Below are 15,192 nucleotides of genomic sequence, written 5' to 3'. Positions count from 1 at the left end.
TTGGGCGCATCCGTCATGGTACACGTGTGGCCTGTGTGTCTATCTCACTGACGCGGCAGGATTGACGAGGCGGGACTGAGGCGGGTGATAATTAACAGTGCGGGCGTGTTGTTGCCACGATTTGATATGCCGCCTTGCTTGGTCTCGCGCGTGTGTCGACTGGGCGCGAAACGGGCACCTTTGTTGTTGAGCAACGATACGCCAAACGGAGGGACGCGGTGAAGAGACGACGGCGACGGCGACGTGTGCCTGAAGGACGACGAGCGAAGAGGGCACAGCCAGTCCAGTCCAGTCCAGTCCAGTCCAGTCTAGTCCAGTCCAGGCGAGTCGAATCACTCACTGCGTGCCTTTGGATGGAAGCGAGAGAGCGGGTTGCTTGCCTTCTTGCTTTGCTTCTTCTTGTGAACTTTTTTTCCCTCTTGGGTGTGCGGAGGAGAAATTGAGAGCGCGCGTGTGTGTGGCTGGTTGGGGGTTGAGATGGTGCTGGTGTTGGTGAGTGGGGGGGGGGGGGTTGGAGGTTGTGGTGTCGAGTGTGTGAATGGCAATGCGTGTGCGACGTTTGGTGTTTGTGGTGGTGAAAGGAGAACAATTGGCTCTTGTATTTGATTTGACGCAGAACTGAACCCAATTCACAACACACGCACATGCAACACACACACACACACAAGTCAGAGCAATCACACGATGGTTCGTCTGTTGGTTGATTGGAGGGCGTAACAGGGAGACAAAGAGGCACAGGACACGGCGACGCAAAGAGAGCACTCACATCACACCCAAGAAGACATCAACCAAGGGGAGAGAGAGGAGGAAGTGAAGGGAGGAAGGAACGTAGAGATGGGAAGATGGATGTCGATGTGAGAGAGGGCGAGTGAGGCACTGACGCTTCTCGACACGTTGTGGGCGAACGTACGGGATGGGATGGTGTGGGACGAGATGGGATCACAATGGGATGGAAATGGGAATGTGATGGTTCAGCGCGAGCCGGGGCCCTCGAGCGCCTTGCCGAGGAACTTGCGCTTGGCAAAGCACGTCCACCACTGATGTGGGAAGGAAGCAAGACAGTCAAGGGTGGCGGTGGTGCGAGACGAGAGGGCAATGAGGGTGGAGGCGGGGTTGCGAGCGATGCAAGGTAAGGCAATGCAAATGCAAGACAGGGCAAGGGAAGGGGGCAAACACCCAAATCATCTCATTTTATTCCCATTCACACACACACATACACACACACACATAGTATGCCCCGTGTGCATCCGCATTCGTGTATGTGTGTGTGTGTGTGTGTGTGTGTGTGTGTGTGTGTGTGTGTGCGTGCGTGTGTGTGTGTGTGTGTACCTTTGATGGCTTGCCGGACGCGTCGAGGACGACCTCGGCCATGCGGGCAGAGAGCTCCTGGCGGCACTGCTGCAGATACGCGCGCAGCTTGTCTGGAAAACGTGTTGAATTGAGAGTGGAGGATGCAAGAAATGAGGTGCGCGGAAGAGGATGCAATGTAACATTGAATCCATAGAATCACACACACACACACACACACACACGCACACACGCACACACACGCACGCACGCACGCACACACGCACACGCACGCACACGTACACACACACACACACAATCAACACACACAATCAACACACACAATCAATACACACAATAAATACACACAGACACCATGGCGCGTGCGCACCTTGGGACGACTTCTGGTCGAGCTTCTCAAAGAAGCCCTTAAGCTGGAAGCCAGCATCTGTGGGGAGCTGTACACACACGCACACGCAAGTACACGCAAGCGCAAGCACACGCAAGCACACGCAAGTTCGGGGCGTGCGAGCAATGAGGTAATGCGTGGATGCAACGTGCACAGTGCACACGACACTTTGCAACATGACACCAATCGCAAAGTGGAACCAACACACACACATACACACACACACACACAGAACACACACACACATACATACACATACACAAGTACATACATACACACAGCACAGAGCATCGAGCCACGTACGGTGAAGTTCTCGATGCCGAGCTGGTACATCTCGCGGGCAGCATCGTCCTTTGTCTTTGCCTGGCAATGGGAAGCACACAAAAACGTAAGCAAGCAAGCACGCATGCGTGAGTCGCTTCACACCATGGCGCGCCGAGCGCGATGACGTGATGTTCGAACAAACACGAACATGTGTAAACCCTTTGCGGGGATGCACGCAGTGGTGTTGATGGTACGGTACCTTGGCCAGGCGCATGACGCACTGGTGGCAGAAGAGGGTGAGGTACACCATCAGCCTGTCGGGCGCGGCCTGTAGTGTTGTTGACGATGTGGAACAGAGAGGAGTGAGGGGGGCGTTTTGACTGTTTGGCAAGAGGAAATGCGGCGCGCACAGACACATGTGCACACACACAAACACACACATACACATACGCACACACAGGAGGCTGCTCTCACGTCGATCTTGTAGGATGCGAAGAAGACGTTTGCGCGGAAGAAGCGGATGGTCTCGTCGATGATGTCCGTGGTCTCTGTGCAGTGCAAAGGAGCCGCGTTCAAAATAAGAGTTAAAGAGAAGGTGATGCAGGGGAAGGGAAGCGAGGGAGGGGAAGGGAGAAGACGCCCAACAACACCGTACGAACACGTAGACATCAAACACACACACACACACACACACACACACACACACACACACACAAACACACACACACACACATACACACACAACACACACACACACACATACACACACAACACACACACACACGCACACACATACACACACAGCACACACACACATACATACATGCGAACACCAAACACACCATCTGGGCTGGGGCGGGGAGCGGGGCCCTTGGAGTTGCGGGCATGGATGGGAAGGAGTGGGATGCCGCCGATGGTCTCGAAGCCAAGCTGCTCGCCTTGCTTGGCGGCCTGGGTGAACCGCTTGGTGTACGCCGACTTGTAGGCCTGTCGTATGTTGTTTGTGTGTGTGTTTGCGTGTGCAGCAAAGAAGAATCAATACGTGCACAGCCACTCACTCACTCACTCACTCACTCACTCACTCACTCACTCGCCCACTCACTCACTCATGCACTGATCAAGACATCACAGCGTATGCAACACACAACACGACACCAGGCATCTCGCACACTCACAGGCATGGTTGCTCGTTGATGGACAGGGGAGGAAGACGAGAAAACAAAAACAAGCGAGTGGAACGCTGCTGCTGTCGATATTGGTGAGAGTGGACGAGAGCTGGAAGTCAAAATTGACTTTTTGAACACACACGACGTCACTTTTGCCTTTCTGTGCGTAAAAGTCAAGTTTGACTTTTCCACACGTGGATTTTGCTCTCGTGCTGCCGCATTCACCCACAGATCCATCCATCCATCCATCCATCCATCCATCCATCCATCCATCCATCCATCCATCCATCCCTCATCATGGCACAGCGCGTGACCGTGTTTGGCATGACATCGGCGGAGAAGCCCTCCGAAGATGTTCAGGTGTGTGTGTGTGTGTGTGTGTGTGTGTGTGTGTGCTTGCAGGAGAAGAGAGAACTCGTGACTGTGACTTGTGTGTTGAGTCGCACAGCGGCAGCGAGTGCGCGAACACGCATGCGTGTCATGGTGTTTCCTGTTTGTGGTTCAGCCTTCATAACAGAACATAACACAACACACACACACACACACTCTCTCTCTCTCTCACACACTCACACACACAACCCCCCCCCACACTCACAACCACACGGCAGACCAAGTTGGCTGTGCTGTATCCCAAGCAGGAGCTGAGCGCCAAGGAGAAGAAGAAGATCCAGAAGATGGAGAAGTTCCTGAAGAAGCAGCAGCAGAAGGAGCAGCAGGCCGCCGTCGCCGGCTCTGACAGCAAGAAGAAGGACAAGAAGAAGAAGAAGAAGAAGGCCGAAGACACGTTCGTGTACAAGCCCGTGCAGCCCGGCGAGAAGAAGAACCTGGACGACATGCCCTCCCAGTATCACCCTGACATGGTGCAGCGCGACTGGTACGAGTGGTGGACCAAGCAGGGCTTCTTCAAACCCGAGTACAATGAGGTACGCAAACACACATGTGCATGATGCGCGAGTGCGTGTTTGCATTGGTGTGTGTGTGTGTGTGTGTGTGTGTGTGTGTGTGCTTGCATTGGTGTGCGTGTGTGTTTGTATTGTGTGTTGAGAGGAGGGAGTGCTCCTTTATTGCTGTTGGCACACCGCTTCACTCTTCGCTCACTGTACATACACCCTTCGCCTGCTGTACCTGCATCGTTGATTACCACCCTCGCCCATACTGTTTTTGTTTTTCTCACGCTGCCATGTTGCACGCGCCCAAACACCAACCACCACCCTTGTGCAACGCGAGCAGGGCCACGAGAAGATTGCCTGCCCGTGCGAGAAGAAGTCGTACACGCTCGTGATTCCTCCTCCCAACGTCACGGGCTCACTCCATATGGGTCACGCCCTCACCAACTCCATCGAGGACACCCTCACCCGCTGGTCGGTTCCGCTGGCGTGCATGTGTGCACGGACGTTTGGAGTTGCTGATTTTACACTGTTGTGCGAGGTCACAACGGACGCGTTGGTGATCACACACACACACACACACTTACACTCAACCTCACACACTCAAAACTCTTACACGCGCACACACACACTCTCTCTCTCACACACACACACAAATCACGCGTGCATGCGTGCATCTTGTCGCTGTTTTGGCTCGCAGGAACCGCCAGTGCGGCAAGCGCACCCTGTGGAACCCCGGCTGCGACCACGCTGGTGAATACATTCGCGAACGCGTGTCATCCGTCACAGCCTCTTCACCGTTGCCACATGCTTGCATGCATCAACCAACGCCATCACCCAACAGCCACAATACCAACAACCGCAAGTCTCTACGCCCCCACTAAACGAATTCTTGGCCGAACTTATTGCCCATCACATTCACACGTGCGCCTCATCTCCACCACCTCCACCACCACCACCATCTCGATTGCATTGTAAAAAATTTCAGGCATTGCCACGCAGTCTGTGGTTGAGAAGAAGCTTTGGCGGGAAAAGCAGCTGCGGCGGCAGGACCTTGGCCGCGAGAAGTTCCTTGACCTCGTCTGGCAGTGGAAGGAAGAGTACGCTGCCGTGGAGAAGGGGGTGGTGGTGGTGATGTCTGTTTGCTGGTGGTGTAACTTGTTTGGGAAGGGGCACCATATGATTCTTTGTCCGATTGAACACGTGCAATCACACAACCACACACGCACTCACTCACTCACACACAACACACACTCACTCACTCACTCACTCACTCACTCACTCACTCACTCACTCACTCACTCACTCACTCACTCACTCACTCACTCACTCACTCACACACACACGCACCGCAACACTGCAGGAAGGGCGGGTTCATCTACAAGCAGATCAAGTACCTCGGCGCGTCGTGCGACTGGGACCGCGAGGCGTTCACCATGTCCGACCGCTGCTGCCGCGCCGTCAAGGAGGCCTTTATCCGCATGCACGAGGACGGTATCATCATGCGCAAGAAGAAGCTCATCAACTGGAGCTGCCACCTCAACTCGGCCATCAGTGAGATTGAGGTGGACAAGGTCGACATTGCCGGCCGCACGCTCGTGTCCGTGCCCGGTCTCGACGAGAAGGTCGAAGTTGGTGTCATCACCTCCTTTGCCTACAAGCTCAAGGGCGGCGACGACGAGATTGTCGTGGCCACAACGCGGCCGGAGACGATGCTTGGTGATGTTGCCATTGCTGTGCATCCCGAGGACCCGCGCTACGCGAGCTACGTCGGCAAGACGGCCCTTCACCCCTTCATCCCAGACAGGTCCGCACTCGTGATTTGTCGTGTGTGTATGAGGGGGAGGGATGTTGTGTGTTTGTGTGTGTGTGTCTGTGTGTGTCTGTGTGTGTGTGTTGGTTTCTTCGCGTGTTTGCTTCACCTTTTCACCGCATTCCTCATTCTGCACTCATTCACACGCGCACACACACACGCACTCACACGTACACACACCCCCCCCCCCTGCTGCTGCCTCTGTTACAGAGAGCTGGTGATTGTTGCGGACGACTTTGTTGACCGCGAGTTTGGAACCGGCGCCGTCAAGATCACCCCTGCACACGACCCCAACGATTTCGAGGTGCCTTTGTTTGGTGTGCTTTTGCTTGCTTGCAGGCAACCACTTTGCAAGCTGGCAAAGGACGACATGGCGTGTTGTCCTGTTTCACAGCGCAGCACCCATTTGCTCACACGTGCTTGGTCGTGTGCGTGTGCGTGTTCGTGCTCGTGTGTTCATGTGTATGTGTGCATGTGCGATTGTGTGTTGATGTTTCCGTGCGTGCTTGTGCTTGTGGGACTGCAGTGCGGTGTGCGCAACAACCTGCCGATGATCACCGTGATCACAAAGGACGGCAAGATTGCGCCCGGCTGCGGCGAATTCTCCGTAAGTCTCAGCTTCATGTTTATTTGTGTGTCTGTCTGTGTGTCTGTATGTCTGTGTGTCTGTGTTTGTACGCTTCCTCACTCACTCACACACACGCTCACTCACTCACACGCACGCACACACGCGCGCACACACACACACATCTCCGCCCTCCTCTCCCCACCTCCCGCCCGTGCAGGGGATGCACCGGTTCACGGCGCGGCGCGTTGTGATTGAGCGGCTGAAGGAGAAAGGGCTGTACCGCGGCGACGCCGAGAACCCAATGGTGATCCCACGCTGCTCCCGCTCCTCGGACATCTGCGAACCGCTGCTCGAGACGCAGTGGTTTGTCAACTGCGACGGCATGGCCAAGACCGCCGTCGACGCCGTCAAGAGCGGTGCGCTCGCACGCGGTGGTGTTAAAAGGGCGGGAGGGGGAATTGATTTTGTGGTGGTGCGTGGCTGTGGTGGTGTGGGGCATGCGTAATTGCTGTTGTATGGTTGCTCTGTTGTTGCGCCACGTCCAAACACGAACCTCCTCCCACAAGTGAGCACAGCACGTCCCTGACCCCCCCCCCTCTTCTTAATCGATGACCGTGTGCAATGATCAGGAGAGCTGCGGCTGATCCCGGCGAACCAGGAGAAGACGTGGTTCCACTGGCTCGAGTCCCCACGCGACTGGTGCATCTCCCGCCAGCTCTGGTGGGGCCACCGCATTCCCGCATACTTTGTCTCCGTCAACGACGATGCTGTGCCAAAGGTGGGCGCGGAGTGCGTATTGTTGTTGTTGTTGCTGCTGCTGTGGTGGTGGTGGTGGTGGTGGTGGTGGTGGTGGTGGTGTCTGCACGTGTATGTACATGTGGGGTGCTCGTTGGAATGATTGTTTTGTTGCAACTGTGTGTGCGTGTGCTTTCCGTCCTCTTTGCCTCACCCTTCCGTCTCCCTTCCAACACCCAATACCTCTTTCCCATCCCCAATCGCCTCCCCGCGTCGCCTGCAGGGCACCTCTGACGACAACAAGTACTGGGTGTCCGGCCACGACGAGGATGAGGCCCGCGCCAAGGCTGCAAAGCGGTTTGGCGTCGACCCAAGCAAGATCACGCTCACCCAGGACGAGGATGTGCTTGACACGTGGTTCAGCTCTGGCATCTTCCCCATCTCCATCTTTGGCTGGCCGGATAACACGCCTGACTTGCAAAAGTTCTACCCGGGCGACCTGCTGGAGACCGGCTACGACATTCTCTTCTTCTGGGTTGCGCGCATGGTCATGATGTGCACCTATCTCACGGGCAAGCTTCCATTCAAGGTGCGGGGTGGCGTCGAGTGCAGGTGTTTTTGGAAGCAGGGAGGCGTGCTTTGACATGGGGGGGGGGAGAGAACCAAGAGGGGGGGGTGTTTTGCTTGTGTTTGGTTGCTTGCGTGGTGTTTCGTAACCACCACCCTGGCACTCTCTCTGCGATCTCATTATCATCATCACCACCACCACCACCACCGTCTCGTCATCGCCATCTCCGCTGCCTCATCATCACCATCAGGATGTGTACCTGCACCCGATTATCCGGGACAAGGAGGGCGTGAAGATGTCCAAATCGCGCGGCAATGTCATTGACCCAACCGACGTGTGCACGGGCATCACCCTTGAAGGTCTTCACGAGCGCCTCGCACAGGGCAACCTCGACCCGCGCGAAATTGAGCGCGCAAAGGAGCTGCAGAAGCGCCAGTTCCCACAGGGCATCAAGGTTCGTGCCGAGGGGTGTTGGGGTTGTGTGAGTGAGTGAGTGAGTATGAACGAGGAGGAAGAGTGGTGTGCCTGGCTGTATGTGTTTGCATGGGTGCACATGCATGTTTGATGCGATTGTTTGCCTTGCGGCCACGTTCGTTTGATGTGCATGCGTGTATGTGTTGATTGACACACCACAATTCTCCACCACCGCCACCACTTGACGACGGCCCAACAGGAGTGCGGTGTGGATGCGCTGCGGTTCACGCTGTGTGCGCTGGTGACGCCCGGCCGCGACATCAACCTCGATGTCAACCGCATCTTTGGGTACCGCACATTCTGCAACAAGGTCAGCACTCGCTCACTCGGTTGCTTGCTCACTCGCTTGCTCGCTTGCTTGCTCGTCCCTGTCGCTCATGCACATGTGTACGTGCACGAACACGCACGCAGAGCCGTACACACGCTTTTATGCTCTCAAACTCAAGCACAAGAACGACATCAGCACGCTTTGCCCCATTCCATTCCCGCTTTGCTGCTTGTCGCTCACCCTCGCCTGAATTTTTTTTTTGCTTGTGCACATGTGTGTGTGTGTTTGTTCATCAGGTGTACAATGGCGTGAAGCTTGTCATGTCCAAGCTTGGGCCCGACTTCAAGCCGGCAGAGTATGGCAAGCTCCTTGGTGCGTTGGTTGAATGACAGATGGTGGTGGGGTGATTCCATGGGCTGGTGGGGTTGTGTTGAGTGGAGAGAAGACACTAGCAAACAAGCACAGCTTCCAACTGCACATGGCTTCCAACTGCACACACTTGCAAACACGCACGCACACACACACACACGTGTATTGATTGCACTGCACGCGTTGCTCCCCCTCCGCTGTCATGCACGTGGCTCACGTCCTGCCCCATCGCGGGTGGCTGAATGCCTGCAGGGGACGAGAGCGAGCTGGACCTGTGGATGCTGAGCCGTCTCTCCACATGCATCCGCGACATGAACAAGGTGACACGCTCTTAGAGTGTGTGTATGTGTGTGTGCGAGTGTATGTGTGTGTGCGAGTGTATGTGTGTGTATGTGTATGTTGTATCGCATGATGAATCGATGGGATGCTGCTGGCGTGGTAGAGTGCACACAACTACACATACACAACCGCTTCCCAATGTGTTTGTTTCACTCTTTTCGTGTGTCTGACATGTGTGCGTGTGTGTGCGTGACGTTCACAAACAACAGCAACTGGAGGAGTATGATCTTGTGGGCAGCACTACCTCCATCTACAACCTCTGGCTGTACGAATTCTGCAACTTTTACCTCGAAGTTGTCAAGGTGAGGAGAGAATGGTGATTCTGGGGCAGGGAGGGGCGTGGTCGTGATCTCTTGCCGTGAAACCAACAAGTGAACACACACACACACACACATGCACGCACGCACGCACTCACTCACTCACGCACACACTCATTCACTCATTCTTCCTTGCATTCGCCGTGCTACACAGCCTGTGTTCCAGGACGACCAGTACAAGCACCGCCGCAACACCGTGCAGAACGTCATGTACACGGTCGCCGAGTCTGGCCTCAGGTGAGCCCAGCACCCATGTTGGCGTTGTTGGTGTTAACGTTGGTGTTAGGAGGGTGTTGTACTGTCACTTGAGCTTCCATGGCAGCTGTGGTTGTGGAATCAGCCACACACGCATCAACACACATACGCACACACGCATACACATTTTCACATACATACGAACGCACATACATACATACATACACATATTCATGCATACATACATACACACACGCACACACACGTGCATGTGTGCACAGGCTGCTGTCCATCTTCATGCCGTTCCTGTGCGAGGAGCTGTGGCAGCGTCTCCCCCGCCGAAAGGCAACAAACGACCTCGTGGTGCCGGCGTCCGTGTGTGTCGCCGCATACCCGTACACCCCCCTCCACATCAACGAGGACATTGAGAAGAAGATTGCCATTCTTCACGTGAGCCGCACACACACACACACACACACACACACACACACACACACTAACTGCTGTTGCTCATGGCGCGTGCACTCGTTATTTGCGCGCACAAGTACTTGTGCTTTGTGCACATGTGTAATTTTGTGCACGCCACAGCACATGTTTTCTCTTATTCTCACCTTCGCAACCCCGCGTTGGACAAACACCACCCATCAACAACACCACCACCCATCAACAACACCACCACCATCTATCACCGTTGCGTGCCAGGCCATTGTCGGTCGCGCGCGCTCGCTCAAGTCGTCGCTGCACGCCCCTTCTGCCCGCCCGAAACTCCTCATTCGCGGCACCACCGCCGCCACGACGGCCGTGTGCGAGGAGTATGCTGTTGACGTGGCCCAGCTCGTCCGTGCAGACGTCGCCATTCTCCCCGCAAAGGAGGTGCGATCTTGGTGATATTGGTGGTGTGTGTGTGTGATTGTGTGTGTGTGTGTGTGTGTGTGTGTGTGTGATTGTGTTTGTGTGTGTGTTTGTGTGTGTGTGTGTGTGATTGTGATTGTGTTTACTTTCGGCGTTGTGTTGCTGTCCGCCTCCCCTCGACCTGCTCGGCTTGACTATTCCACGCGCATGCGTTCACGCTCCTTGTCCAACCCCCCAATCCATCCATCCATGTATCCATCACGCCACCTGCAGGCGCCCCCTGCGGACTTTGAGCCGTCGCCGGAACAGGACGAGTTTGAGGTGTTTATGGCCCGCAAGTGATGCTGTGACGGACTGAACATGCGTTGATGGCGTGTGACGGCGTGGTGGTGGCGGCACTTTCAACGCCCATGCCGCTCAATCATGCCGACGGCCCTGCCGCACGCACGCACACGCATTCACACATCCACACATTCACACCGTCATGCGCGTTTCAATCTTTCTCTCCTTTCCCAGCACTCGTTTTTTCTTCCAAGCTGGCTGGTGTCTGGTTCAGCTTTGCGTTTTGTATCTGTTGAGTTGGTTCACGGTTGTTGCATTGCGTGCTGTCGTGTGACAGCGTGTGGTAATTTGCTGTTGCATTTCCGTTTGATTACACGTCTTTTACAAGTCGCAACGACGCATACCCGACACCAAGCACGTGGGGGAGAGAGACGGAGATAAAGACAGACAGAAAGACAGACAGAAAGACAGACAGAAAGACACACACACACACACACACACACACACACACACACACACACACACACACACACACACACACACACACACACACACACGAAAACACACACGCTCTCCACTTCCTGCCACACCACACCAAATCACGCAACGTTACACAACACCATGACATGACACCATCAACTCCTGCACGATCGCTTGTTGTGTCCACATTCGCCACACGACGAGCACTTGACAGTCGCTGACGACAGCAGCAGGGGCGGTATTGCGAGCAATGCTGCTTTGCGACCACGCAACCGTGCACCCTTCCGTCCACCACCACCGCCGCCGCCACCGCCGATGCTGGGTGATGTGGACGTTGGGGGGATGCGAACAGTTGGCGGGCGCCCGCGCCGCTTGGTGTGGGGCGGCGGCAGCAGGCCATCACTTGTGAGATGGAGATCCATCCGCGTCACCGCCGCTGGAGGTGGCACCTTTGGCGGCTCTTGTTGCTCTTGCTGTTGTTGTGCCGTGATGGCAGCACTCGTAAGCCCATGCTCCCGTTCCTGGTGCTCCTGGTGCTCTTGCTGCTGTTGCACCTGCTCAATACCCATCGGTGCGCCCTCTTGTGCATCCGCGGCGACGTGTGCTCGCTCCTGTGTGGCCTTCTCCCCACTGCCCCTGCTATCGCCGCTACCAGTGGCGGCGGTGGAAGCACCAACCATCGTTGTGGCTGCGGTTGGCTGCTGCTGCGCAGCCACACCGCCGCTACGCGCGGCTGTCGTGGTCGTTTCTGTTGGTGTTGGTGTTGGTGTTGGCGTTGGTGTTGGTGTTGTTGCTGCCGCAGCATGAGAAACAGGAGCGAGGGGGGCGAGGGCGTGTGCATACTGCCGTGCCAACACATCCCAGGTGTGTCGATGGGAAACGAGCGATTGTGGATCAATGCCCTGTGTCCGGGCAAGTGCGCACGCATGTGCACAGGGAATCCCATACTCTGTCCACTCGCCACACGTGCACGATGGCGGGTGCAGTGCCACTTCAAACCCATTCACACGTGCGCATGACATATCAAGCAGCACAACATCCAGCATGGCAGCATGGCTCATGTTCGTCTGCAGCCGTTCCACTGCGCCTGGCAGCCACACTTGGGATGGCTGTGGAGAGACGAATGCCGACGTGTCAGGCGGTGGCGCTGTAGCGGCTGTTGACAGGGTGGCGGGAGTAGTGGACGCAGCTGTCGATGTTGGCGCCACGGACGGCGCACCCGTGTACATGTGTGCGTGCGTGTGGGCGAGCGGCTGCATGTGTGCGTACGCGGGCGGGTGCATGTGCATATGTGCGTGCATGAGGCTGTGTGTCCCCGTCGGTGCAAACGTGGTGGGAGGCGGCAACATGGATGCTGCGGTCGCCTCTGGATGTGTGGACAGTGGTGCCACTGCTCCTGTTGGATTCACACACGCGTACGACGCATGTGCCTGTCGTGAGAGGTCCATGGCAACGTGCGACGCGATGGTTGATGCGGCCGTCGTGGTGTGGGATGCGGACAGGGCTGCGTGTGGCGGTGGCGGCGGCGGTGGTGGTGCGGTTGAGCGTGCCTCATCTGCTGCTACTCCAACATGTGGCACGGCTGTTGCTGCTGGTATTCCCCCTGTCGGCGTTGCTGTTGTTGTTGTTGTTGTTGTTGTGGAGGAGGAGGAGGGAACAGCTGGCGGAAGGCCGCCGCGTGGTGTTGCTGCTGTTGCTGTTGCTGTTGTTAGCGGTGGTGCTGGTGTTGCTGTCGAGAACGACGACGTCAACAGCGATGACGACTGCACACCCGCTGCTGCCGCTGCTGTTGTTGATGATGATGACAGTGATGGTGCTGTCGGGGTTTGCAACATCACTTGCGACACCGGCCCGCCCTCACCACCATCACCGCCTCTACCCTCACCATCACCAACGTCACTGTCAAGCAGACTGTTGGCAATGGCATCATCACCCAGACGCTTGTGCTGCACAGCAAGGCGCCGCAAGGCCAGGGTGTCATGCAGCCAGTTGTGAATGGCAATCATGGCATCGACGACAGGCAGACGTTGGATGCGTGTGAGCAGCGAGGCAAGTGTTGCTGACACGCGTGAGCGCACAACACCAAAGCGGCGATGGGGAAATGACATGGTTGCCCACGTGCGCGTGTCTGTGTCGTTGAGGCCTGCCCGTGCGTGCCTGTTGTCCTGCAGCAGCGCGTATGAACACGACTCAAACGCCAGGCGGTTGCATGCCATGGCTGCCTGCGTTACGTGCTGCCACACACCCTTGAAGCCTGTGCGCGCAGCAATGCTCGCACAGAACCGGTCAACGCACATGCCATGGTGTGCCAGTGGCAGGTGTGTGGACACCGCTTCTTGCAACGCTGGCGTGTGCGAGGAGAGAATGACAACGTGTTGGGCGGCGTCACCAGACACCAAGTGCGGCAGGTGCCGAGCAAGCTGCTCGCAGAACCACGACCACTGCTGCTGCTGTTGTTGTTGTTGTTGTTGTTGTTGTTGTTGTTGTTGTTGTTGTTGTTGTTGTTGTTGTTGTTGTTGCTGTTGTTGTTGCTGCTGCTGCTGTTGCTGCTGCTGCTGCTGCTGCTGCTGCTGCTGCTGCTGTTGTTGTTGTGACGTTTGTTCTTGCTGATCTTGCTGGGACCCGGTGTGTTTTTCTGTTTGCTGTTGCTGCTGCTGTTTTTGCTTGTGCGTGTGCTGTTGTGCATGACAGCTTGTGCGCGAAGCTTTGGCGCCATCATCGCCATCTTGCTGCTGGCCCTTCACAATTGCGTACGCGAGAACGAGGGGTGCCGACGCTGCGTCATATCCAATGGCAAGCAACACCTCCCCTTCATATGGGGTGGAGCGCGGCACTGACGTGAGCGCAATCACTTGCTCGTCGATGCACGTGAACGCTTTTGCGGGCGTGTATGCCACAAACAAACGAGAAAAGTGGTGTTGTTGTTGTTGTTGTTGTTGTTGTTGTTGTTGTTGTTGTTGTTGTTGTTGTTGTTGTTGTTGTTGTTGTTGTTGTTGTTGTTGTTGTTGTTGCTGTTGTTGTTGTTGTTGTTGTTGTTGACCTGGTTGCACGGCCTCTTCCTGCTGCCCGGGCTGCTTTGGTGTTGCATGCTGGGTTTCGGGGCCACTGCCTGTAGTGGCAGCCATCTCTTCTTTCGTTCCCTTCTCCTCCTTCCTTCTCTTCGCCTGCTGTGCGGTTGCGGCCGCTGGGCTTGCATGCGGCTCTGTCTCTAATACAAATGTTGCCCCGGGGTCGCTGTGTAGAACCACGCGGCGGAGCGAGCGCAGCTGCGCGAATTGGGAGCCATACACCATCTCGTTCAACCTGTCGATGACATATGCGGCCTGTCTCGCCTTCACATGCACGCCATGCACGCGCTCAAGATACGAGGAGAGCACGCGTGCTGGGAGGCGTCTGGTTGCTCTGGATCGAATCGGATACAACGCAACCATGTCACGTGCAAGCGCCACATCAAACTGCCGCTGCTGTAATTGTTGTACTTGTTGTTGTTGTTGTTGTTGTTGTTGTTGTTGTTGTTGTTGTTGTTGTTGTTGTTGTTGTAGTTGTTGTTGTTGTTGTTGTTGTTGTTGTTGTTGTTGTTGTTGTTGTTGTTGTTGTTGTTGTTGTTGTTGTTGCTGCTGCTGCTGCTGCTGAGCGGTGGCAGCGGCAACCATGCCCGTTGCCGGCAGAAGTGCTGCATCGCTTGCGGCGAGCGGTGGCAACAGGTCACCAACACCCTGATCAGCGGTCAGTGTTGGGGTGTGCAACGACTGCGCACGTCCCGTGGTCGCTGATGCTGTCGACGCAATGAACTTTCGTGAGGGGTCCTCCTCTGTCGTGGCGTGCTGGACGTAAAAGTCGCGCGCCACAAGCGCAAGAAACGCGGTGGAGTGAACTTGCCGCGAGCTCGCCTTCTTCCCCGTGGCAGACTGCACCTGCG

The 15,192-nt window shown here is 56.0% G+C and overlaps 4 protein-coding genes across 4 annotated transcripts in view; 1 reads left to right on the top strand and 3 right to left on the bottom strand.

Annotated features, from left to right (window-relative positions):
- Positions 1–584: 584 nt before the first annotated feature.
- On the bottom strand, positions 585–3,242 carry PTSG_02984 (uncharacterized protein). The gene is made up of 8 exons (XM_004996445.1): positions 3,136–3,242; positions 2,803–2,947; positions 2,435–2,508; positions 2,220–2,288; positions 2,000–2,059; positions 1,679–1,745; positions 1,330–1,421; positions 585–1,037 (listed from the first exon to the last, which is right to left on the bottom strand). Exons 1-8 carry the CDS (start codon positions 3,139–3,141, stop codon positions 972–974), a joined length of 579 nt encoding a protein of 192 aa, XP_004996502.1. The 5' UTR covers positions 3,142–3,242; the 3' UTR covers positions 585–971.
- A 181-nt stretch (positions 3,243–3,423) lies between these two features.
- On the top strand, positions 3,424–10,853 carry PTSG_02983 (valyl-tRNA synthetase 2; the record flags this gene model as incomplete). Its single annotated transcript, XM_004996444.1, has 20 exons — positions 3,424–3,486; positions 3,735–4,049; positions 4,357–4,487; positions 4,714–4,766; positions 5,002–5,113; positions 5,377–5,820; positions 6,037–6,130; positions 6,353–6,433; positions 6,612–6,810; positions 7,024–7,172; positions 7,413–7,718; positions 7,948–8,151; positions 8,371–8,481; positions 8,736–8,811; positions 9,061–9,128; positions 9,357–9,449; positions 9,619–9,701; positions 9,941–10,109; positions 10,362–10,532; positions 10,785–10,853. 20 exons carry the CDS (start codon positions 3,424–3,426, stop codon positions 10,851–10,853), a joined length of 2,991 nt encoding a protein of 996 aa, XP_004996501.1.
- Positions 10,854–11,428: 575 nt separating this feature from the next.
- PTSG_11947 (uncharacterized protein) lies at positions 11,429–13,073 on the bottom strand (the record flags this gene model as incomplete). The annotated part of the gene is made up of 2 exons (XM_004996443.1): positions 11,554–13,073; positions 11,429–11,490 (listed from the first exon to the last, which is right to left on the bottom strand). Exons 1-2 carry the CDS (start codon positions 12,719–12,721, stop codon positions 11,429–11,431), a joined length of 1,230 nt encoding a protein of 409 aa, XP_004996500.1. The 5' UTR covers positions 12,722–13,073.
- A 1,650-nt stretch (positions 13,074–14,723) lies between these two features.
- PTSG_11946 (uncharacterized protein) overlaps positions 14,724–15,192 on the bottom strand; it is a gene marked incomplete at both ends in the record, with an annotated part of 731 nt that continues 262 nt past the window's right edge. Inside the window, 2 exons of the mRNA XM_004996442.1 lie at positions 14,724–14,737; positions 15,031–15,192. The exon at positions 15,031–15,192 is cut by the window's right edge and continues 262 nt beyond it. Of these exons, the coding sequence (XP_004996499.1) occupies positions 14,724–14,737; positions 15,031–15,192 (176 nt within the window). The remainder of the gene's footprint in view (positions 14,738–15,030) is intronic.

This window comes from Salpingoeca rosetta (assembly GCF_000188695.1).
Source record: "Salpingoeca rosetta unplaced genomic scaffold supercont1.6, whole genome shotgun sequence".
NCBI classification, from domain to species: domain Eukaryota; class Choanoflagellata; order Craspedida; family Salpingoecidae; genus Salpingoeca; species Salpingoeca rosetta.
This window is presented reverse-complemented; position numbering and strand designations above follow the sequence as displayed.